At 57.7% G+C, this 23,563-nt stretch overlaps 1 protein-coding gene across 1 annotated transcript; it reads left to right on the top strand.

The window, feature by feature from the left end:
• Positions 1-23,563, top strand: CDK16 (cyclin dependent kinase 16). Its single transcript, XM_077172484.1, is given in 17 exon segments — positions 1-164; positions 1,014-1,131; positions 2,354-2,478; positions 3,969-4,070; positions 4,794-4,862; positions 5,940-6,054; positions 6,701-6,795; positions 8,199-8,268; positions 9,947-10,069; positions 11,627-11,747; positions 16,115-16,212; positions 17,357-17,462; positions 18,546-18,588; positions 18,775-18,865; positions 20,114-20,191; positions 21,554-21,601; positions 22,259-23,563. Coding segments are annotated over 15 exon segments (1,383 nt in total). The 5' UTR covers positions 1-164; positions 1,014-1,022; the 3' UTR covers positions 21,592-21,601; positions 22,259-23,563.

The raw sequence follows: 23,563 nt of genomic DNA on the forward strand, positions 1-23,563 counted from the left end.
GACGTCACTTGGCCCCGCCCCGCCGCCATCTTGCGCCGCCGCCGCCGCCGCTCCCGCCGCTCCCGCCCGGCCCGGCCCGGCCCGGCCCCACCGGAGCCCCCGCGGGGTCGGGCCCGGCCCCGCCATGGCCGAGGATTTCTGGGAGGCTCCGCGCCGCTGAGCCGGTAACGGGAACCGCCCCGGGAGCGCCGGGAACGTCCCGGGAATCACCGGGAACATCCCGGGAATCACCGGGGCCGCCGTGAAGGCAGCGGGGGGGGAGGAGGGCAGGGGAGGAGGCCACGCCCCCTCGGGGCACGCGCGGCACCACCGGGGGGAGGGGGGGGCACCGGGGGGGGGGCCCAGTTGTGGGGGAGGGGATGGGGAGGGGCCAGGTGTGCCCAGGTGTGAAGGGGTGCCCAGGTGTGCCCAGGTGTGCTCGGGTTTGCCCGGGTGTGAGGGGGTGCCCAGGTGTGCAGTAGGCCCAGCCTGTGCCCAGGTGTGCCCAGGTGTGCAAGGTGTGTCCAGGTGTGCTCGGGTGTTCAGTGTGGCCTCGGCTGTGCCCAAGTGTGCAGGAGCTGCTCAGGTGTGCAGGCTGTGCCCAGGTGTGCCCAGATGTGCACGGGGTGCTCAGGTGTTCAGGGTGGGCCCCAGGTGTTCAGTGTGGCCTCAGCTGTGCCCAGGTGTGCCCAGGTGTGCAGGGCACTCAGGTGTGCAGTGAACCCCAGGTGTTGAGGCTGTGCCCAGGTGTGCCCAGGTGTGCAGGGCACTCAGGTGTGCAGTGACCCCAGGTGTGCCCAGGTGTGCAGGGGTGCTCAGGTGTGCAGGTTGAGCCCAGCTGTGCCAAGGTGTTGAGGCTGTGCCCAGGTGTGCGTGCCCACGCTCAGGTGCACTCAGGTGTGCAGTGACCCCAGGTGTGCCCAGGTGTGCAGGGTGGCTCCAGCTGTGCCCAGGTGCGCGTGCCCATGCTCAGGTGTGCCCAGCTGTGCCCAGCTGTGCCCAGGTGCGTGTGCCCACGCTCGGGTGCCCCGCAGGGCAGGGCCATGGACCGGATGAAGAAGATCAAGCGCCAGCTCTCCATGACGCTGCGGGGCGGCCGCGCCCCCGACAAGGCCCTGGGGGACCCCCGCGATGGCGCCGGCAGCGACAGCGGTGAGCGCTGGCCCTTTAAGGGGAGCCCCGCCCCCCCCGGAGCCGGCCCCGCCCCCCCAAAGTAGGGAGCTGGCCCTTTAAGACAGTGCGGGTTGGGGGTGCCTGGCCCTTTAAGGGGGGGGCGGCAGGGTTGGGGGTGCCTGTCCCTTTAAAAGCTTTGGGGGTGGTGGGGAGGAAATTGAGAGGGTGCCTGTCCCTTTAAGAGGCTACCTAGCCGTTTTACAGTGTACCTGCCCCTTTAAGAGGTCTCCTGTCCCTTTAAGAGGTTGGGGGAGGGGGCACATTTTGAGGTGTTTGTCCCTTTAAGAGGGTGCCTGGCCCTTTAAGAAGCCGGGGGGGGATACATTTTGGGGTGCCTGTCCCTTTAAGAGGGTACCTGGCCTTTTTACAGTGTACCTGTCCCTTTAAGAAGCCAGGGGGATATATTTTGGGGTGCCTGTCCCTTTAAGAGGGTCCCTGTCCCTTTAAGAGGCCGGGGGTCCCCTCCTGTCCCCGTCCCCCCCCTCCCCATCTGTCCCCTGTCCCCCCCCCCTGTGTCCGTCCATCTGTCCCCATGTCCTGTCCCCTGTGCCCCCCCCAAGGTGCCACCACCTGTCCCCGGTGCCACCACCTGTGCTCTGTCCCCGCGTCACCTCCGTGTCCCCAAATTGGGGAGGGGGGGAATGGGGGGCAGGGTGTGGCAGCCCTGGGGACATTGGGGGACATTGGGGGGATTTTGGGGGGGACAATGGGGACATTGAGGGGGGGGGTCCCTGGGGTTTGGGGGTGTCCCTTGGGGGGCTCTTGGGGACATTGGAGGCTCCCTTGGGGACATTGGGGGGACATTGGTGACATTGAGAGGGACATTGGGGGGGGGGTCCCTGAGGGATTTTGGGGGGTCCTTTGAGGGTCCCTTGATTTTGGGGACTTTGGGAGGTCCTTGGGGACATGGGGGGGTCCTTGGGGACATTGGGGGGGACATCGATGACATGGGGGGGGTCCCTGGGGGGTTTTGGGGGGGTCCTTTGGGGGTCCCTTGATTTTGGGAATTTTGGGAGGTCCTTGGGGACATGGTGGGGGTCCTTGGGGACTTTGGGGGGGTCCCTGGGGAGGGGCTTTGGGGACAGCTTGGGGACACTGAGGAATCCCAAGGGTTCCCTTGAATTTGGGGTGGTTTTTTGGGGTGTTTTGGGATATTTTGGATATTTTGGGGTCCCTGACCCCTCTCTCTCTGTGTCCCCAGAGCCGGGGGGGGACGAGGCCCGGATGGGGTCGGACGGGGAGAGCGACCCCCCCTCGGGGACATCCTCGGAGGAGGTGGCGTCACCCGTGAGGCTGCGGCAGCACCCGCGGCACGGAGCCTGCGAGGTGGCACTGGGGACACTGGGGGGACTGGGAGGGACTGGGAGGGACTGGGAGGGACTGGGGATACTGGGAGGGACTGGGGACACTGGGAGGGACTGGGGGGACTGGGAGGTACTGGGGGGACTGGGGATACTGGGGGGGACTGGGAGGGACTGGGAGGGACTGGGGATACTGGGAGGGACTGGGGGGACTGGGAGGTACTGGGGGGACTGGGGGGGACTGGAGGGAGTGGGGGGCTGGGGGGACTGGGAGGTACTGGGGGGACTGGGAGGGGCTGGGGGGACTGGGGACACTGGGGGGACTGGGAGGGACTGGGAGGGACTGGGAGGGACTGGGGGGACTGGGACAGGGACTGGGAGGGACTGGGCAGACTGGGAGGGACTGGGGGGGACTGGGGATACTGGGGGGACTGGAGGGAGTGGGGATGCTGGGAGGGACTGGGACAGGGACTGGGAGGGACTGGGCAGACTGGGAGGGACTGGGGATACTGGGGGGACTGGGGGGACTGGGAGGGACTGGGGGGACTGGGAGGTACTGGGGGGACTGGGGGGGACTGGAGGGAGTGGGGGGCTGGGGGGACTGGGAGGTACTGGGGGGACTGGGAGGGACTGGGAGGGACTGGGGATACTGGGAGGGACGGGGGACTGGGAGGGACTGGGAGGGACTGGGGATACTGGGAGGGACTGGGGAAACTGGGCATACTGGGGACACTGGGGGGGGCTGGGAGGGACTGGGAGGGACTGGGAGGGACTGGGGATACTGGGGGGGACTGGGGGGACTGGGGGGGACTGGGGAAACTGGGGGGATTGGGGGGACTGGGAGGGACGGGGGACTGGGGGGACTGGAGGGAGTGGGGGGACTGGGGATACTGGGGATACTGGGAGGGACTGGGGGGACTGGGGGGGACTGGGATGGACTGGGAGGGACTGGGGAAACTGGGCATACTGGGGGGACGGGGAGGGACTGGGGGGACTGGGGATACTGGGAGGGACTGGGGGGACTGGGGGGGACTGGGAGGACTGGGAGGGACTGGGGATACCGGGGATATTGGGGATACTGGGAGGGACTGGGGATACCGGGGATACTGGGGATACTGGGAGGGACTGGAGGGACTGGGAGCACTGGTGTGAGCTGTCCCCTGTCCCCAGGATGTCACCAAGCGCCTGTCCCTGCCTGAGGGGAGGGGCTGGGGCCGAACTGGGAGCACTGGGATGAACTGGGCTGAACTGGGCTGAACTGTCCCCGTCCCCAGGATGTCACCAAGCGCCTGTCCCTGCCCAAGGGGGAGGCTGGGGCTGAACTGGGAGGGCCCTGGGCTGAGCTGGGAGGGCACTGGGCTGAACTGGGCTGAACTGGGAGGGCCCTGGGCTGAACTGGGAGGGCACCGTGATGAACTGGGCTGAACTGGGAGGGCCCTGGGCTGAACTGGGAGGGCCCTGGGCTGAACTGGGAGGGCACCGCGATGAACTGGGCTGACCTGTCCCTGTCCCCAGGATGTCACCAAGCGCCTGTCCCTGCCCGCTGACACCCGCCTGCCCGAGGGGGGGCTGGGGCTGCCGGGGCCCCTGAGCCGCCGCCTGCGCCGCGTCTCCCTGGTGAGTCCCAGTACGGACCAGTATGGACCAGTATGACCAGTACAGACCTGTACAGACCAGTATGGACCAGTATAGACCAGTATCAACCGGTATAGACCGATACAGATCAGTACAGACCAGTATGGACCAGTATGAACCAGTACAGACTGGTACAGATCAGTACAGACTGTTACAGACCAGTAATGAACCAGTACAGACCGATACAGATCGGTACAGACCAGTATGGGCCAGCATAGACCAGTATAAACCAGTATAGACCAGTACAGACTAATATGAGTTACTAGAGACCAGTATAAACCACTACAGACCACTATAGACCAGTATAAACCAGTATAGACTGTATGGACCACTACAGGCGAGTATGGGTCAGTATAGACCAGTATGGGCCAATATAGACTAGTACAGACCAGTATAAACCAGTATAGACCAGTACAGACTAATATGAGTTACTAGAGACCAGTATAAACCAGTATAGATCACTATAAACCAGTATGGACCACTACAGGCAAGTATGGACCTGTATAGACCAGTACAGACCAGTGTGGGCCAATACAGACCAGCATAGGCCAGAATAAACCAGTATAGACCAGTACAAAACATTATGGACCAGTATAGACCAATATAAACCAGTACAGACCAGTATAAACCAGTACAGAGCGGGAGGGCGGGGTCCCCCAGCTCTCCCAGTTCTCCCAGTAACGATGTCCCCTCCTCTCCCCTCAGTCTGAAATCGGCTTCGGGAAGTTGGAGACCTACGTGAAACTGGACAAACTGGAGAGGTGAGGGACCTGTGTCACCTGTGTGTCACCTGTGTGTCACCTGTGTCACCTGAGTGTCACCTGTGTCACTGTCACCTGTTACCTGTGCTGTCACCTGTGTGTCACCTGTGTCACCTGTGTCCCCTCTCTGTGCCCATTGTCCTGAGGTCCCCATGCCCCAAACCCCATCAAAATCACCTCAAAATCCCCTCGTGTCCCCGCTGTCCCCGCTGTCCCTGCTGTCCCCTGATGATGTCCCCATGTCCCCAGTGTGTCCCCAATGTGTCCCCAGGGCGTGTATGCCATGGTGTACAGGTGTCCCTGATGATGTCCCCAATGTGTCCCCAGTGTCCCCAGGGCACATACACCATGGTGTACAGGTGTCCCTGACGATGTCCCCACTGTGTCCCCATGTCCCCTGAGGGTACCTACGCCACGGGGTACAGGTGTCCCTGCTGTCCCTGCTGTCCCCACTGTCCCTGATGATGTCCCTGCTGATGTCCCCACTGTCCCCAATGTCCCCTGATGATGTCCCCACTGTCCCCTGACCATGTCCCCAATGTCCCCACTGTCCCCAGGGTACCTATGCCACGGTGTACAGGTGTCCCTGATGATGTCACCATGTCCTGATGATGTCCCCAATGTCCCCACTGTCCCCAGGGTACCTATGCCACGGTGTACAGGTGTCCCTGCTGATGTCCCCAATGTCCCCTGCTGTCCCCAGGGTACCTATGCCACGGTGTACAGGTGTCCTGATGCTGTCCCTGCTGATGTCCCCACTGTGTCCCCATGTCCCCAGGGTACCTATGCCACGGTGTTCAGGTGTCCCTGCTGATGTCCCCGCTGTGTCCCCATGTCCCCAGGGTACCTATGCCACGGTGTTCAGGTGTCCTGCTGATGTCCCCACTGTCCCCATGTCCCCAGGGTACCTATGCCACGGTGTACAGTGTCCCTGCTGATGTCCCCAATGTCCCCATGTCCCCAGGGTACCTATGCCACGGTGTACAGGTGTCCCTGCTGATGTCCCCAATGTCCCCATGTCCCCAGGGTACCTATGCCACGGTGTACAGGTGTCCCTGCTGATGTCCCCAATGTCCCCTGCTGTCCCCAGGGTACCTATGCCACGGTGTACAAGGGCCGCAGCAAACTGACCGAGAACCTGGTGGCGCTGAAGGAAATCCGGCTGGAGCACGAGGAGGGGGCGCCCTGCACGGCCATCCGCGAGGGTGGGGACACTTGGGGACATTTGGGGACATTGGGGACATCAGGGGGACACAGCCTGCACGGCCATCCGCGAGGGTGGGGACATTTGGGGACATTTGGGACATCAGGGGGACATTGGGGACACTGGGGAGACACAGCCTGCACAGCTATATGAGAGGGTGGGGACACTGAGGGGACACATTGGGGACATTTGGGGACACTGGGGGGACACTGGGGGACACAGCCTGCACGGCCATCCGCGAGGGTGGGGACATTGGGGACATTGGGACATCAGGGGGACACAGCCTGCACGGCCATCCAAGAGGGTGGGGACACTGAGGGGACATTGGAGACATCAGGGGGACATAGAGGACATTGGGGACATGGAGGGGACACAGGGGACATGGGGGATGGGGAACATTGGGGACATGGGGGACATGGAGGGGACATGGGACATTGCGGACAGGGGACATTGGGACACGGAAGGACAGGGGGACATTGGGGACAGGGGGGGCACGGAGGGACACGGGGACATTGGTGGACACAGCAGGGACAGAGGGACATGGGGGGACTCAGGGGACACTGGGGGGACATGGAGGGACCAATGCCCCCCTGTCCCCAGTGTCCCCAATGTCCCCAGTGTCCCCAATGTCCCCAATGTCCCCGCAGTGTCCCTGCTGCGGGATCTCAAGCACGCCAACGTGGTGACGCTGCACGACATCGTGCACACGCCGCAGTGCCTGACGCTGGTCTTCGAGTACCTGGTGAGCCCCAAATCACCCCAAAATCCACCCCAAAATCACCCCAAATTCATCCCTAAATCACCCCAAATTCACCCCAAAATCCACCCCAAAATCACCCCAAATTCATCCCTAAATCACCCCAAATTCATCCAAAATCACCCCAAAATCCACCCCAAAATCACCCCAAATTCATCCCTAAATCACCCCAAATTCACCCAAAATCCACCCAAAATCCCCCCAATTCACCCAAAATCCACCCTAAAATCCACCCCAAAATCACCCCAAATTCACCCCAAAATCACCCCAAAATCCACCCCAAAATCACCCCAAATTCATCCCTAAATCACCCAAAATCCACCCCAAAATCCACCCAAAATCACCCAAATAATCCCTAAATCACCCCAAATTCACCCCAAAATCCACCCCAAAATCACCCCAAATTCATCCCTAAATCACCCCAAAATCACCCCAAAATCCACCCAACAATCACCCCAAATTCACCCCAAAATCCACCCAACAATCACACCAAAATCCACCCCAAATCACCCCAAAATCCACCCAAAAATCACCCCAAATTCATCCCTAAATCACCCCAAAATCCACCCCAAAATCACCCCAAATCCACCCCAAATTCACCCCAAAATCCACCCAACAATCACCCCAAAATCACCCCAAAATCCACCCCAAAATCACCCCAAAATCCAGCCTTAAATTCAACCCCAAGTTCTCTCCAAAATCCGCCCCAAATCGCCCAAAAATCACCCCAAAATGTCCCTAAATTCACCCCAGAATCACCCCAAAATCCACCCAAAAATCACACAAAAACCCACCCCAAAATCACCCCAAATTCACCCCAAAATCCACCCCAAATCCACCCCAAATCACTGAAATTCACCTCAGAATTCACCTCAAAATCACCCCAAAATCCACCCAAAAATCACATGAAAACCGCCCCAAATCACCCCAAAATCACCCCAAAATCCACCCCAAAATCACCCCAAAAATTATCCCAAATTCATCCTAAATCACCCCAAAAATCACACGAAAAACCACCCCAAAATCACCCCAGTTCACCCCAAAATCCACCCCAAATTCACCCCAAAATTCACCTCAAAATCATCCAAAATTCACCCGGGACCCCAAAATTCACCCTGAAATTCACCTCAGAATTCACCCCAAAATCACCCCAAATTCACGCAAAATCCACCCAAAATTCACCTCAAAATCACCCAAAAATCACCCAGGACCCCAAAATCACACCCAAAATTTACCCTGAAATTCACCCCAAAATTCACCTCAAAATCACCCAAAATTCACCCCAAAATCCACCCAAATTCACCCCAAAATTCACCCCAAAATCACCCAAATTCACCCAAGTTCACCCCAAAATTCACCCCCAAATTGGGATTTTCTGCTCTGCCCAGGACCGGGACCTGAAGCAATACCTGGACGATTGTGGGAACGTCATCAGCATGCACAACGTCAGGGTGAGGGGTTTGGGGTGATTTCGGGGGATTTTGGGGTAATTTTGGGGGATTTTGGGTAATTTCAGGGATTTTGGGGTGTTTGGGTAAATTTTGGGGGATTTTGGGTGGTTTTGAGGGGATTTTAGTGGGATTTTGGGGGGGATTTGGGGGGTTTTGGGGTCATCAGCATGCACAACGTCAGGGTGAGGGGTTTGGGGTGATTTCGGGGGATTTTGGGGTAATTTCAGGGATTTTGGGGTGTTTGGGTAAATTTTGGGGATTTAGGGAGATTTTAGAGAAATTTTGGGGAGGTTTGGGGGGATTTTGGAGTCATCAGCATCCACAACGTCAGGGTGAGGTGTTTGAGGGATTTTGGGATTTGGGGGATTTTGAGGTAATTTTGGGGATTTTGGGGTGTTTTGGGTAAATTTGGGGGATTTTGGGTGGCTTTGAGGGGATTTTAGTGGGATTTTGGGGGGTTTTGAGGGGATTTTGGGGGGATTTTGGGGGATTTTGAGGTTATCAGCATGCACAACGTCAGGGTGGGATTTTGGGGGGTTTTGAGGGGATTTTAGTGGGATTTTGGGGGTTTGGGGGGATTTTAGTGGGATTTTGGGGGGATTTTAGTGGGATTTTGGGGGGGATTTTGGGGTTATCAGCGTGCACAACGTCAGGGTGAGGGGTTTGGGGTTTTCTTATGGGATTTTGGGGGTTTGGGGAGGGATTTTGGGGGGGATTTTGGGGTTATCAGCATGCACAACGTCAGGGTGGGATTTGGGGTTTTCTTATGGGATTTTGGGGGGTTTGGGGAGGGTTTTAGGGGATTTTGGGGGTCTCTGGTGTTCCCAGGGAGGTTTAGGAGCACAGAGGGACTGGGATTGTCCTGTCTGTCCCTGTCTGTCTGTCTGTCCCTGTCTGTCCCTGTCTGTCCCTGTCTGTCTGTCTGTCCCTGTCTGTCCCTGTCTGTGTGTCCATCCCTGGGTTCTGACCCCGTTATTATATTTGGGGTGCAGCTGTTCCTGTTCCAGCTCCTGTGGGGTCCCTGTCCTTGTCTGTCTGTCCCTGTCTGTCTGTCCCTGTCTGTCTGTCCTTGTCTGTCTGTCCCTGTCTGTCCTGTCTGTCCCTGTCTGTCCCTGTCTGTCTGTCTGTCTGTCCATTCTAATCCCATTTTTTTGGGGTGCAGCTGTTCCTGTTCCAGCTCCTGTGGGTCCCTGTCTGTCTGTCTGTCCCTGTCTGTCTGTCCCTGTCTGTCTGTCCCTGTCTGTCCCTGTCTGTCCCTGTCTGTCCCTGTCTGTCTGTCTGTGTGTCTGTCCCTGGGTTCTGACCCCATTATTTTTTGGGGTGCAGCTGTTCCTGTTCCAGCTCCTGTGGGGTCCCTGTCTGTCTGTCTGTCCCTGTCTATCTGTCATGTCTGTCTATCCCTGTCTGTGTGTCCCTGTCTGTCCTGTCTGTCTGTCCTTGTCTGTCTGTCCCTGTCTGTCCCTGTCTGTCTGTGTGTCCGTCCCTGGGTTCTGACCCCATTATTTTTTTGGGGTGCAGCTGTTCCTGTTCCAGCTCCTGCAGGGTCCCTGTCCTTGTCTGTCTGTCTGTCCCTGTCTGTCTGTCTGTCTGTCTGTCCCTGTCTGTCTGTCCTTGTCTGTCTGTCCCTGTCTGTCCCTGTCTGTCTGTCTGTCTGTCCATTCTGATCCCATTTTTTTGGGGTGCAGCTGTTCTGTTCCAGCTCCTGCGGGGTCTCGCCTTCTGTCACCGTCACAAGGTTCTGCACCGCGACCTCAAAACCCCAGAACCTCCTGCTCAGCCGCCGGGGGACCTCAAGCTGGCAGATTTCGGTCAGGGCACCCAAAAACCTCACCTAGACCCCCAAAAACCCCTCAAAACCCATCAGAAAACCCCAAAAAACCCATAAAAACCCCCAAGACTCCATAAACCTTCCCAGGGCTGCTCAGACTTTGGGGTGACCTCAAGCTGGCAGATTTTGGTCAGGCACCCCAAAAACCCCAAAAACCTCACCTGGGACCCCAAAACCTGACCCTGGAACCCAAAAACCTCACCTAGGACCCCAAAAACCTCACAAACCCCATCAGAAAACCCCAAAAAACCCATAAAAACCCCCAAGACCCCATAAACCTTCCTAGGGCTGCTCAGACTTTGGGGTGATCTCAAACTGGCAGATTTTGGTCTGGACACCCAAAAACCTCACCTGGACCCAAAAATCTGACCTGGGACCCCCAAAACCTGACCCAGAACCCCAAAAACCTCATCTAGGACCCCAAAAACCCCATCAGAAACCCCCAAAAAACCCATAAAAACCCCCAAGACCCCATAGACCTTCCAGATCTGCTCAGCCTTTGGGTGACCTCAAACTGGCAGATTTTGGTCTGGACACCCAAAAACCCCAAAAACCTCACCTGGACTCCAAAAACCTCACCTGGACCCAAAAACCTGACCTAGGACCCCAAAAACCCCACAAAACCCCATCAGAAACCCCCAAAAGCCATAAAATCCCCCAAGACCCCATAAACCTTCCAGGCTGCTCAGCTGCTGGGGCGATCTCAAACTGGCAGATTTTGGTCTGGACACCCCAAAAACCCCAAAAAACCTCGCCTGGGACCCCAAAAACCTCACCTGGGACCCAAAACCCCTCAAAACCCCATCAGAAACCCCAAAAAGCCATAAAAACCCCAAGACCCCATAGACCTTCCCAGGATCTGCTCAGCCTTTGGGGTGACCTCAAACTGGCAGATTTTGGTCAGGGCAACCCAAAAACCCCAAAAACCTCACCTGGGACCCCAAAAACCTCACCTGGGACCCAAAAACCTGACCTAGGACCCCCAAAAACCCCTCAAAACCCCATCAGAAACCCCAAAAAAACCCACAAAACCCCAAGACCCATAAACCTTCCCAAGACCCCATAAACCTTCCAGGATCTGCTCAGCCTTTGGGGTGACCTCAAACTGGCAGATTTTGGTCTGGACACCCCAAAAACCCCAAAAACCTCACCTGGGACCCCAAAAACCTCACCTGGGACCCAAAAACCTCACTGGGACCCAAAATCTGACCTGGGACCCCAAAAACCTCACCTGGAACCCCAAAACCCCCCCCCCAAAACCCCATAAAATCCCCCCAAAATCCCATAAACCTCTCCTGGGACCCCAAAAACCTCTCAGAACTCCCAAACCCCCCCCAGGACCCCATTTCCTGACACCCCTGACCCCATTTGCCCCCCTGACCCCATTTTGCCCCCTCCTGCCCCATTTTCTGCCCCCCCAGCCCCATTTTCTGCCCCCCATGACCCCATTTTCTGCCCCCCATGACCCCATTTTGCCCCCCCGACCCCATTTTTTGCCCCCCCGACCCCATTTTGCCCCCCACTTTTTGCCCCCCAGGCCTGGCCCGTGCCAAGTCCATCCCCACCAAGACGTTCTCGAGCGAGGTGGTGACGCTGTGGTACCGCCCGCCCGACATCCTGCTGGGATCCACGGAGTACAGCACCCAGATCGACATGTGGTGGGCACTGGGAGCACTGGGAGGCACTGGGAGGGACTGGGATGGGCACTGGGGGCACTGGGATTTACTGGGATTAACTGGGATTCACTGGGATGGGCACTGGGATGGGCACATCCTGCTGGGATCCACCGAGTACAGCACCCAGATCGACATGTGGTGGGCACTGGGAGGGACTGGGAATTACTGGGAGGGGCTCTGGGAGGGACTGGGAGGACTGGGATGGGCATTGGGGGCACTGGGATTCACTGGGATGGGCACTGGATGGGCACATCCTGCTGGGATCTAATGACTACAGCACCCAGATCGACGTGTGATGGGCACTGGGAGCACTGGGAGGCACTGGGAGGGACTGGGAGGGACTGGGATTTACTGGGAGGGGCTCTGGGAGGGACTGGGAGGGACTGGGATGGGTACTGGGGGCACTGGGATGGGCACGGGGGGCATTGGGATGCACTGGGAGCACTGGGATTTACTGGGATTCACTGGGATTTACTGGGACGGGCACATCCTGCTGGGGTCTATAGAGTACAGCACCCAGATAGACGTGTGGTGGGCACTGGGAATACTGGGAGGCACTGGGAGGCACTGGGAGGGACTGGGAGGGACTGGGATTTACTGGGAGGGACTGGGGATTCACTGGGATGGGCACTGGGGGCATTGGGATTTACTGGGATGGGCACTGGGATGGGCACATCCTGCTGGGATCCACGGAGTACAGCACCCAGATTGACATGTGGTGGGCACTGGGAGCACTGGGAGGCACTGGGAGGGACTGGGAGGGACTGGGAGCGACTGGGAGGGGCACTGGGGGCATTGGGATTTACTGGGATTTACTGGGATGGGTACTGGGGGCACTGGGATGGGCACATCCTGCTGGGATCTAATGACTACAGCACCCAGATCGACATGTGGTGGGCACTGGGAGGGACTGGGAATTACTGGGAGGGGCTCTGGGAGGGACTGGGAGGGACTGGGATGGGCATTGGGGGCATTGGGATGGGCACGGGGGGCATTGGGATTCACTGGGATTTACTGGGACGGGCACATCCTGCTGGGGTCTATAGAGTACAGCACCCAGATCGACATGTGGTGGGCACTGAGAATACTGGGAGGGACTGGGATTTACTGGGAGGGGCTCTGCGAGGGACTGGGAGGGACTGGGATTTACTGGGATTTACTGGGAGGGGCTCTGCGAGGGACTGGGAGGGACTGGGATTTACTGGGATTTACTGGGGCCATCAGGATGGGCACATCCTGCTGGAGTCTACAGAGTACAGCACCCAGATCAACGTGTGGTGGGCACTGGGAGCACTGGGAATTACTGGGATTTACTGGGAATTACTGGGAGGGGCACTGGGGGCGTTGGGATTTACTGGGATTCACTGGGATGGGCACTGGGGGCACTGGGATGGGCACATCCTGCTGGGCTCTGAATACAGCACCCAGATCGACGTGTGGTGGGCACTGGGAGGGACTGGGATGGACTGGGATTTACTGGGATTTACTGGGAGGGGCTCTGGGAGGGACTGGGATGGACTGGGATTTACTGGGATTTACTGGGGGCACTGGGATGGGCACATCCTGCTGGGCTCCACGGAGTACAGCACCCAGATCGACATGTGGTGGGCACTGGGAGCACTGGGAGGGACTGGGAGGGACTGGGAGGGACTGGGATGGGCACTGGGGGCACTGGGATTTACTGGGATTTACTGGGATGGGCACGGGGATGGGCACATCCTGCTGGGGTCCACGGAGTACAGCACCCAGATCGACATGTGGTGGGCACTGGGAGCACTGGGAATTACTGGGATTCACTGGGATTTACTGGGAGAGGCTTTGGGGGCATTGGGATGGACTGGGATTTACTGGGACGGGCACATCCTGCTGGGGTCCACCGAGTACAGCACCCAGATCAACGTGTGGTGGGCACTGGAGCAACTGGGAATTACTGGGATGGGCACTGGGAGGGACTGGGAGGGACTGGGATTTACTGGGATGGGCACTGGGGGCACTGGGATTTACTGGGATTTACTGGGAGGGGCTCTGGGAGGGACTGGGAGGGGCACTGGGAGCACTGGGAGGCACTGGGAGGGACTGGGATTTACTGGGAGGGGCTCTGGGGGCATTGGGATTTACTGGGATTCACTGGGATGGGCACATCCTGCTGGGGTCTATAGAGTACAGCACCCAGATCGACATGTGGTGGGCACTGGAGCACTGGGAGGGACTGGGATTTACTGGGAGGGACTGGGGATTCACTGGGATGGGCACTGGGGGCATTGGGATTCACTGGGATTTACTGGGATGGGCACATCCTGCTGGGATCCACCGAGTACAGCACCCAGATCGACATGTGGTGGGCACTGGGAGCACTGGGAGGCACTGGGAGGGACTGGGAGGGACACTGGGAGGGACTGGGATTCACTGGGAGGGGCTCTGGGAGGGACTGGGAGGGACTGGGGGCACTGGGAGGGGCACTGGGGGCATTGGGATTCACTGGGATTTACTGGGATGGGCACATCCTGCTGGGATCCACGGAGTACAGCACCCAGATCGACGTGTGGTGGGCACTGGGAGCACTGGGAGGCACTGGGAGGGACTGGGAGGGACTGGGATGGGCACTGGGAGGGACTGGAGGCACTGGGAGGGACTGGGAGGGACTGGGATGGGCACTGGGAGGGACTGGGAGGGACTGGGATGGGCACTGGGGGCACTGGGACAGGCACATCCTGCTGGGGTCTACCGAGTACATGTGGTGGGCACTGGGACGGACTGGGATTTACTGGGATTTACTGGGATTTACTGTGAGGGACACTGGGATTTACTGGGATTCACTGGGATTTACTGGGAATCACTGGGCTTTACTGGGATTCACTGGGAATTACTGGGATTTACTGGGATTCACTGGGCTTTACTGGGAATTACTGGGAATTACTGGGATCTACTGGGATTTACTGGGATTCGCTGGGAATCACTGGGATCCACTGGGATTCACTGGGATTTACTGGGAATCACTGGGCTTTACTGGGAATCACTGGGATTTACTGGGATTCACTGGGAATTACTGGGATTTACTGGGAATTACTGGGATTTACTGGGATTCACTGGGAATCACTGGGATTTACTGTGAGGGACACTGGGATTTACTGGGAATCACTGGGATTTACTGGGATTTACTGGGATTTACTGGGATTCACTGGGAATCACTGGGATTTACTGTGAGGGACACTGGGATTTACTGGGATTCACTGGGATTCACTGGGATTCACTGGATTACTGGGAGGGACACTGGGATTTTGGGGGTCCCACAGGGGTAATTTTGGGGATAATTTTGGGTTTTTTGGGGGTAATTTTGGGGTAAATTTGGGGCTTTTTTGGGGTCTCCCTGCCAGGGGGGTCAGTCTGGGATTTTGGGATTCCCAGGGGTAATTTTGGGATAATTTTGGGGTTTTTTTGGGGTAATTTTGGGGTTTTGGGGGTAGTTTTGGGGTAACTTTGGGGCTTTTTGGGGTGTCCCTGGCAGGGAGATCAGTCTGGGGTTTTGTGATAATTTTGGGGTAATTTTGAGAGTAATTTTGGGGTAACTTTGGGGTAATTTTGGGGTAATTTTGGGGTGTCCCTGGCAGGGGGGGTCAGTTTGGGATTTTGGGGTAATTTTGGGGTTTTTTGGGGTCTCCTTCGCAGGGGGGTCAGTCTGGAATTTTGGGGTAATTTTGGGGTAACTTTGGGGTAAAATTGAGGGTAATTTTGGGGATAATTTGTGGTTTTTGGGGTCTTCTTGGCAGGGGGGTCAGTTTGGGATTTCGGGATAATTTTGGGGTAATTTTGAGGGTAATTTTGGGGTAATTTTGGGGTTTTTGGGGTGTCCCTGGCAGGGGGGTCAGTCTGGGGTAATTTTGGGTTTTTGGGGGATAATTTTGGGGTAAATTTGGGGTTTTTTGGGGTCTCCTTGGCAGGGGGGTCAGTTTGGGATTTCGGGGTAATTTTGGGGTAATTTTGGGGTAATTTTGGGGTTTTTGGGGTGTCCCTGGCAGGGGGGGTCAGTCTGGAATGTCGGGGTAATTTTGGGGGTAATTTTGGGGTAACTTTGTGGTTTTTGGGGTCTTCTTGGCAGGGGGGTTAGTTTGGGATTTCAGGATAATTTTGGGGTAATTTTGAGGGTAATTTTGGGGTTTTTTGGGGTGTCCCTGGTAGGGGGGTCAGTCTGGGGTAATTTTGGGTTTTTGGGGGGTAATTTTGGGGTAAATTTTGGGGTTTTTGGGGTCTCCTTGGCAGGGGGGTCGGTTTGGAATTTTGGGGTAATTTTGGGGTAATTTTGGGGGTAGTTTTGGGGTAAATTTTGGGGTTTTTTGGGGTCTCCTTGGCAGGGGGGTCGGCTGCATCTTCTCGGAGATGGTGACGGGGCGGCCGCTGTTCCCCGGGGCCACCGTGGAGGAGCAGCTGCACTTCATCTTCCGCCTGCTCGGTGCGTTTGGGGCAAAAAACGGCGGATTTGGGAAAATTGGGGGGCTGGGGCAGATTTGGGGGGGGTTTGGGGGAAAATCTTGGGAGTTTGGGGCAGATCTGGGGGGGATTTGGGGGAAATTTGGGGGAAATTTGGGGGAAGTCGGGGAAGTTTGGGGAAAAATCTTGGGAGTTTGGGGCAAATCCAGGGGGGTTTGGGGGAATTTGGGGCAAATCTGGGGAGATTTGGGAAAGTCCGAGGGGTTGGGGGGAATTTGGGGGGGCTTTGGGGCAAATCTGGGGGGATTTGGGAAAAATCCAGGAGGATTTGAAGGAAATCTGGGGGATTTGGGGGGATTTGAGGGAAATTCGGGGGGGGTTTGGGGGAAATGTTGGGGGTTTTGGGCAAATCCAGGTGGAAATTGGGCAGATCTGGGGGGTTTTGGGGGCAAATCCAGGAGAATTTGGGCAGATCTGGGGGAATTTGGGCAAATCCAGGAGAATTCGGGGAAATCTGGGGGGGAATTGGGAAAATCTGGGGAGGTTTTGGTGCAAATCTGGGGGGGTTTGGGCAAATCCAGGAGAATTTGGGCGGATCTGGGCAGGATTTGGGGAAATCCAGGGGATTTGGGGTAAATCTTGGGGTTGGGGCAGATTTGGGGGGTTTGGGGCAGATTTGGGGGGGTTTGGGTCAGATTTGGGGGGATTTGGGGCAGATTTGGGGGGTTTGGGGCAGATTTGGGGGGATCTGGAGCAGATTTGGGGGGGTTTGGGTCAGATTTGGGGGGTCTGGGGCATATCTGGGGGGGATTTGGGGGAAATTTGGGGGGTTTGGGGCGGATCTGGGGGGTTTGGGGCAGATTTGGGAGGGGTTTGGGGCAAATCCAGGAGAATTTGGGTAAATCTGGGGGGTCTGGGGCAGATTTGGGGGGGGTTTGGGGCAGATTTGGGGGGGTTTGGGGCAGATTTGAGGGGGTTTGGGGCAGATTTGGGAGAGTTTGGGGCAGATTTGGGAGGGTTTGGGGCAGATTTGGGAGGGTTTGGGGCAGATTTGGGGGGGTTTGGGGCAGATCTGGGAGGGTTTGGGGCAGATTTGGGGGGGTTTGGGGCAGATCTGGGGGTGCTGAGCTCCTCTCCCCCCCCCCCCCGTGTCCCCCCCTTTTTAGGGACCCCGACGGAGGAGACGTGGCCGGGCATTGGCGCCAACGCCGAGTTCCGGGCACACAAATACCCCCAGTACCCGCCCGAGGGGCTGCGGCAGCACGCGCCACGGTCAGGGACAGACGGACGGACAGGGAGGGGAGGGGACAGACGGACAGGGAGGGGACAGATGGACAGGGGACAGACGGACAGGGGATAGACAGGGGACAGACGGGATAGATGGACAGGGAGGGGACAGATGGACAGGGGACAGACAGGACAGACAGGGGACAGACGGACAGACAGGGGACAGATAGACACGGCGGGGACAGACGGACAGGGGACAGACGGACACGGTGGGGACAGACGGACAGGGGACAGATGGGACAGACAGACAGAGGATACACAGACCGGGGGGGGATAGATAGACAGGGGACAGACAGGGGACAGACGGACAGACAGGGGACAGACGGACAGACAGGGGACAGACGGACAGACAGGGGACAGACGGACAGGGGACAGACGGACACGGCGGGGACAGACAGGGAGGGGACAGATGGGACAGACAGACAGGGGATACACAGACGGGGGGGGGATAGACAGACAGGGGACAGACGGACAGGGGACAGACGGACAGGGGACAGACGGACAGACAGGACAGACGGACAGGGGACAGACAGACGGGGGGGGGACGACAGACAGACAGGGGACAGACAGGGGACAGACAGGACAGGGGACAGAGGGAACAGACAGACAGAGAGGGGACAGACAGAAGGACAGACAGACGGGGGACAGATGGACACGGCGAGGACAGACGGACAGGGAGGGGACAGACAGGGGACAGCAGGGACAGACAGGACAGGGGACAGAGGGAGCAGACAGGGGACAAAGGGAACAGACAGGGGACAATGAGGGGACAGCAGGGTGGCACTTGGGCTGGGGGAGGCACCTGTCCTGTGGTGGCACCTGTCCCATGGGGGTGGCACCTGTCCCATAGAATGGCACCTGTCCTTGAGGGTGGCACATGGGTGGCACCTGGGCCATGGGGTGTCCCTGTCCCCTCTGGGCTCTCCCTGTCCCCTGTCCCTGTCCCTGTCCCTGTCCCTGTCCCTGTCCCCTGTCCCTGTCCCTGTCCCTGTCCCTGTCCCTGTCCCCTCTGGGCTCTCCCTGTCCCCCAGGTGCATTGGTGGCTCCTGAGTCCCTTTGTCCCCCCAGGTTGGACCAGGACGGCGCCGACCTCCTGGGGCAGCTGCTGCAGGTGAGCTGGGCGTGGCCTGCGCTGGCCCCGCCCCCCTTTGGCCACACCCCCACCCCCCTCCTCCTTCCCTGGGATGGGGTGGGGGTGCAGCCACGCCCTTTGATGAGTGAGGGCGGGGATTTGGGTAGCCACGCCCATTCGTGGGCGTGCCCCACGGGTGGGCGTGGCCTGACGGGGGCGGGGCAGTTCGAGGGGCGGCGGCGGCTGCCGGCGGCGGAGGCCATGGGACACCCGTTCTTCAGCTGCCTGGGGCCGCGCGTCAGCAACCTGCCCGACAGTGAGTGGGTGGGGCCGGGGGGCGGGGAAAAGGGGGCGGGGCATTGGAAGGGTGATGTGGGATTGGGGGCGGGGCTTCACATGGGTGTGGCACTGGGAGTGGGGCTTTGGATGTGGCAATGGGGGCGGAGTTTCCATGAGTGTGGCACTGGGGGCGGGGCTTTGCATGGGTGGGGCATTGGGAGGTATGTGGGGTTTGGGGCGGGGCTTCACACGGGTGTGGCCCTGGGGGTGGAGCTTCATGAAAGTTGGGCAAGGGGGCGGGGCTTTGCATGGGTGTGGCCCTGGGGGTGGGGCTTGGTGAGGGTTTGGCAATGGGGTGGGGCTTTGCATGGGTGTGGCCCTGGGGGTGGGGCTTGGTGAGGGTTGTGCAATGGGGCGGGGCTTTGCATGGGTGTGGCCCTGGGTTTGGGGCTTTGGATGTGGCACTGGGGGTGGAGTTTCCATGGGTGTGACACTGGGGCGGGGCTTCACATGGGTGTGGCTCTGGGGCGGGGCTTCACAAGGGTAAAGCAGTGGGCGGGGCTTGCATGGATGTGGCACTGGGGGCGGAGTTTCCATGAGTGTGGCACTGGGGGCGGGGCTTTGCATGGGTGTGACATTGGGAGGGTGATGTGGGATTTGGGGTGGGGCTTCACATGGGTGTGGCTCTGGGGGTGGGGCTTTGGATGTGGCTCTGGGGGCGGAGTTTCCATGAGTGTAGCACTGGGGGTGTGGCTTTGCATGGGTGTGGCACTGGGCGGGGCCTCATGAGGATGTGGGTGTGGCATAGGGAGGGTGGTGCCAATGGGGAAGGGTTTGGGGTGGGGCATTGGGATGGGTGTGGCACAGTGAGTGGGACATTGGGGGTGGGGCTTCCATGGGTGGGGCATTGGGGGCGGGGCTTTGTATGGGTGTGGCATTGGGGTGGAGCTTCATGTGGGTGTGGCAATGGGGTGGGGCTTTGCGAGGGTGGGGCTTAATGGGTGTGGTCTTTTAGGGGTGGGGCTTCACATGGGTGGGGGTTTGGGGGTGGGGCATTGAGAGGGTGTGGCTGTGTGGGTGTGGCTTAGAGTGGGTGTGGCTTAGAGTGGGTGGGGCTTATCTGCATGGGGCATTTCAATGGGTGGAGCTGTGCTGTGGGTGTGGCTGAATGGGCGAGGCTTAATCACTGGTGGGTGGAGCTATGCAAATCAAGGGTGTGGTTCTTCTTGGGGGTGTGGCTTGGGCTGGCCACACCCCTTGATTTGGGGTTTCCCCGCCCCTCCAGCCACGTCCATCTTCGCGCTGAAGGAGATTCAGCTGCAGAAGGAGCCGGGGCTGCGCACGGGGCCCCTGCCCCCCACAGGTGGGACCCCAAAAACACCTGAACCCCAAAAACCCCGAAAACCCCAAAATCCTGAACCCCAAAAACCCCAAAATCCTGAACCCCAAAAACCCTGAACTCCAAAAACCCTGAGCCCAAAAACCCTGAACTCCAAAATCCTGAACCTCAAATACCCCAAAACCCCCAAAAACCCCAAAAACCCCAAAACCCTGAACTCCAAAAACCTGAACCCAAAAACCCTGAACTTCAAAAACCTGAACCCCCAAAATCCTGAACCCCAAAAACCCCAAAAACCCCAAAAGCCTGAACCTCCAAATCCACCTGAACCCCAAACACACCTGAACCCCACAGGTGGGACCCCAAAAACACCTGAACCCCAAAAACCCTGAACCCTAAAAACCTGAACTCCAAAATCCTGAACCTCAAATACCCCAAAACCCCCAAAAACCCTGAACCCCAAATACCCCAAAAACCCCAAAACCCTGAACTCCAAAAACCTGAACCCCAAAACCCCTGAACTTCAAATACCCTGAACCCCAAAACCTCTGAACCCCAAAAACACCTGAACCCCAAATACCCCAAAAACCCCAAGACCCTGAACTCCAAAAACCCTGAACCCCAAAAACCTGAACTCCAAAACCCCCCTGCCCCCCACAGGTGGGACCCCAGAAACCTGAACTCCAAATACCCTGAACCCCAAAACCCCCAAACCCCAAAATCCTGAACCCCAAAAACCCCCTGCCCCCCACAGGTGGGACCCAAAAAACCCTAAACCCCAAAAACCCAAACCCCAAAAGCCTGAACCCCAAAAACCCTGAACCCTAAAAACCCTAAACCCCAAAAATCCTGAGCCCCAAAACCCCCCTGCCCCCCACACCCTTTTCCTTGGGGTGTTTTTGGGGTCATTTTGGGGGATTTTTGGGGTGGTTTTAGGGTGTTTTGGGCTTTCAAGGGGGGTTAATTTTGGGGTGGTTTTGGGTTATTTTTGAGGTGGTTTTGGGGTGTTTTTGAGGTGATTCTGGTTTTTCTTGGGGGTGTTTATGGGGTAGATTTAAGGTGTTTTGGGTTTTTTTTTTTTTTGAGATGATTTTTGGGGTTTTTTTGAGGTGGTTTTGGGTTTTTTTGGGGGGTGTTTATGGGACATTTTTAAGGTGGTTTTGGGGTTTTTTTTGAGATGATTTTGGGGGTATTCTTGAGGTGGTTTTGGGGTATTTTTGGCGGTGTTTATGGGGTAGTTTTGAGGTGGTTTGGGGGTTATTTTTGAGGTAGTTTTGGGCTTTTTTTCCAGGTGATTTTGGGGTTTTTTTTGAGGTGATTTTGGGGTTTTTTTGAGGTGATTTTGGGGTTTTTGGGGCGTTTCCTGACCCCTTTTTTTCCCTACAGGTTCTTCCGCCTTCCGGGTGCTCGACACCGAGTTCTGATGTTGAGCAGGTGAGGCCCCCCCAAAATCTGGGACCAGCCCCCCAAAATCCCCAAAATCTGGGGTCAGCCCCCCCAAAATCCCCAAAATCTGGGGTCAATCACCCAAAATCCCCTAAATCTGGCATCAGCCCCGCAAAATCTGGGGTCAGCTCCCCCAAAATCCGCAAAATCTGGGATCAGCCCCCCAAAATCCCAAAACCTGGGATCAGCCCCACAAAATCTCAAAATTTGGGATCAGCCCCCCAAAATCCCCAAAATCTGGGGTGAGATCTCCCTAAATCCCAAAACCTGGGATCAGCCCCCCCAAAATCGCCAAAATCTGGGATCAGCCCTCCCAGAATCTCAAAATTTGGGATCAGTCCCCCCAAAAATCTGGGATCCCAAAATTTGGGAGGGGCATCATTGTGGAATGACCCCCAAAACCCCCCCCCCAAAAATGAGCCCACCCCCCCAAAAATCCTAAAAACGATAAAAATTCAGGAGCCCCCCCCACCTTGGAATTGGAACCGCCCAAAACCGGAGCCGCCCCCATTTGAAATTTGGGGTTCTGACCCCCCCCACCCCCCAAAATTTCAGGGAGGGGTCCCTAAAGAGGGAGGGATAAATTTTGGGGGGGGAATTTTCATCTTTTTGGGGTCATTTTTTAACTCCTTCCTCTCCCCACAGCCCCCGGATCGCTGCTGCGCCCCCCGCCCAGGACCCCCCAGATTCGGGGCTGGGATCCCCCCCAAAAAAACCTCCAGGACTTTGGGGTCACCCCAAAACTCCTCGTGGGGGAGGGGGGGGGGGTCCTTGGACTGCTGACCCCCCCCAAAAAATCCCCTAAACCCCCCCCCACCCCCAAGGAACTGCTGCTGGATTTTGGGGGGGGGGTTTCACTGGGACCCCCATTGTGGGGGGGTCTGGGGGGAAAATTTGGGGTCCCCCCCCATTTTTTTTGGGGTTCCCCCCTCCCCATTTTTTGGGGTCCCCCCCATTTTTGGGGGTTTTTTCCCCCCCCAATTTACGTCGAGTTTTATTTTTTCAAGGCAATATTATAAATCAGAGTCTATATCGGCCCCTCCCCCCCCGGGGCGGGGCCTGAGGGGGCGGGGCCTAAAGGGGAGGGGCCAAAAAAGGGGCGGGGCCGTTTGAGGAGTGGGGGAGGGGAGCTTACTCGGAGGTCACTCATGCTTTACTCCAGGGTTACTCGGGGTTGGGCCCTTTTCACTCCAGGGTTACTCTGGGGTTACTCCAGGATTACTCAGACTTTACTCCAAGATTGGGCCCATTTCACTCCAGGGTTGCTCCAAGTTTACTCCAAGGTTATTCAGACTTTACTCCAAGGCTGGACCCACTTTACACCACGCTTACACCATGCTTACTCCAGGATTACTCAGACTTTAATCCAATGGCAGGCCCACTTCACTCCGTGGTTACTCCAGGATTACTCAGACTTTAATCCAATGGCAGGCCCACTTCACTCCGTGGTTACTCCAGGATTATTCAGACTTTACTCCAAGGTTGGGCCCTCTTTACTCTGTGGTTACTCAGACTTTACTCCAAGGCAGCTCAGGCCCAGCTCTGGGCCACCCCTGCCCTACTCCAGCCTTACTCCAGGCTTACTCAGCCTCCTCTCGCTCCTGCTCTCTGTTACTCCTGAGTTACTCCAGGTTCTTACTCAGAGCCTCCTCCACTCTTATGTTGAGGTTGCTCCAGACTCGATCCCTACTCAGACTTTACTCCAGAGTTACTCACGGCCAGGGCGGGGCCTTTACTCTGCTCTTACTCCAGACTGCTCCAGGAGATCCTTACTCTGAGTTTACTCTGAGTTTACTCAGCCTTTGAGGGACTTGCAGGCAGAACTTACTCCAGACTTACTCAGCTCCTTCCTCACTCCGGCCTTGCTCAGCTCCCCCTTTCTGGGTTGTTTTGGCTCCTTTTGTGCTACTCACACCTTACTCACACCTTACTCCGGGTGCTTGGATCCTC

This window comes from Agelaius phoeniceus, chromosome 38, assembly GCF_051311805.1.
Source record: "Agelaius phoeniceus isolate bAgePho1 chromosome 38, bAgePho1.hap1, whole genome shotgun sequence".
Classification (NCBI taxonomy): Eukaryota; Metazoa; Chordata; class Aves; order Passeriformes; family Icteridae; genus Agelaius; species Agelaius phoeniceus.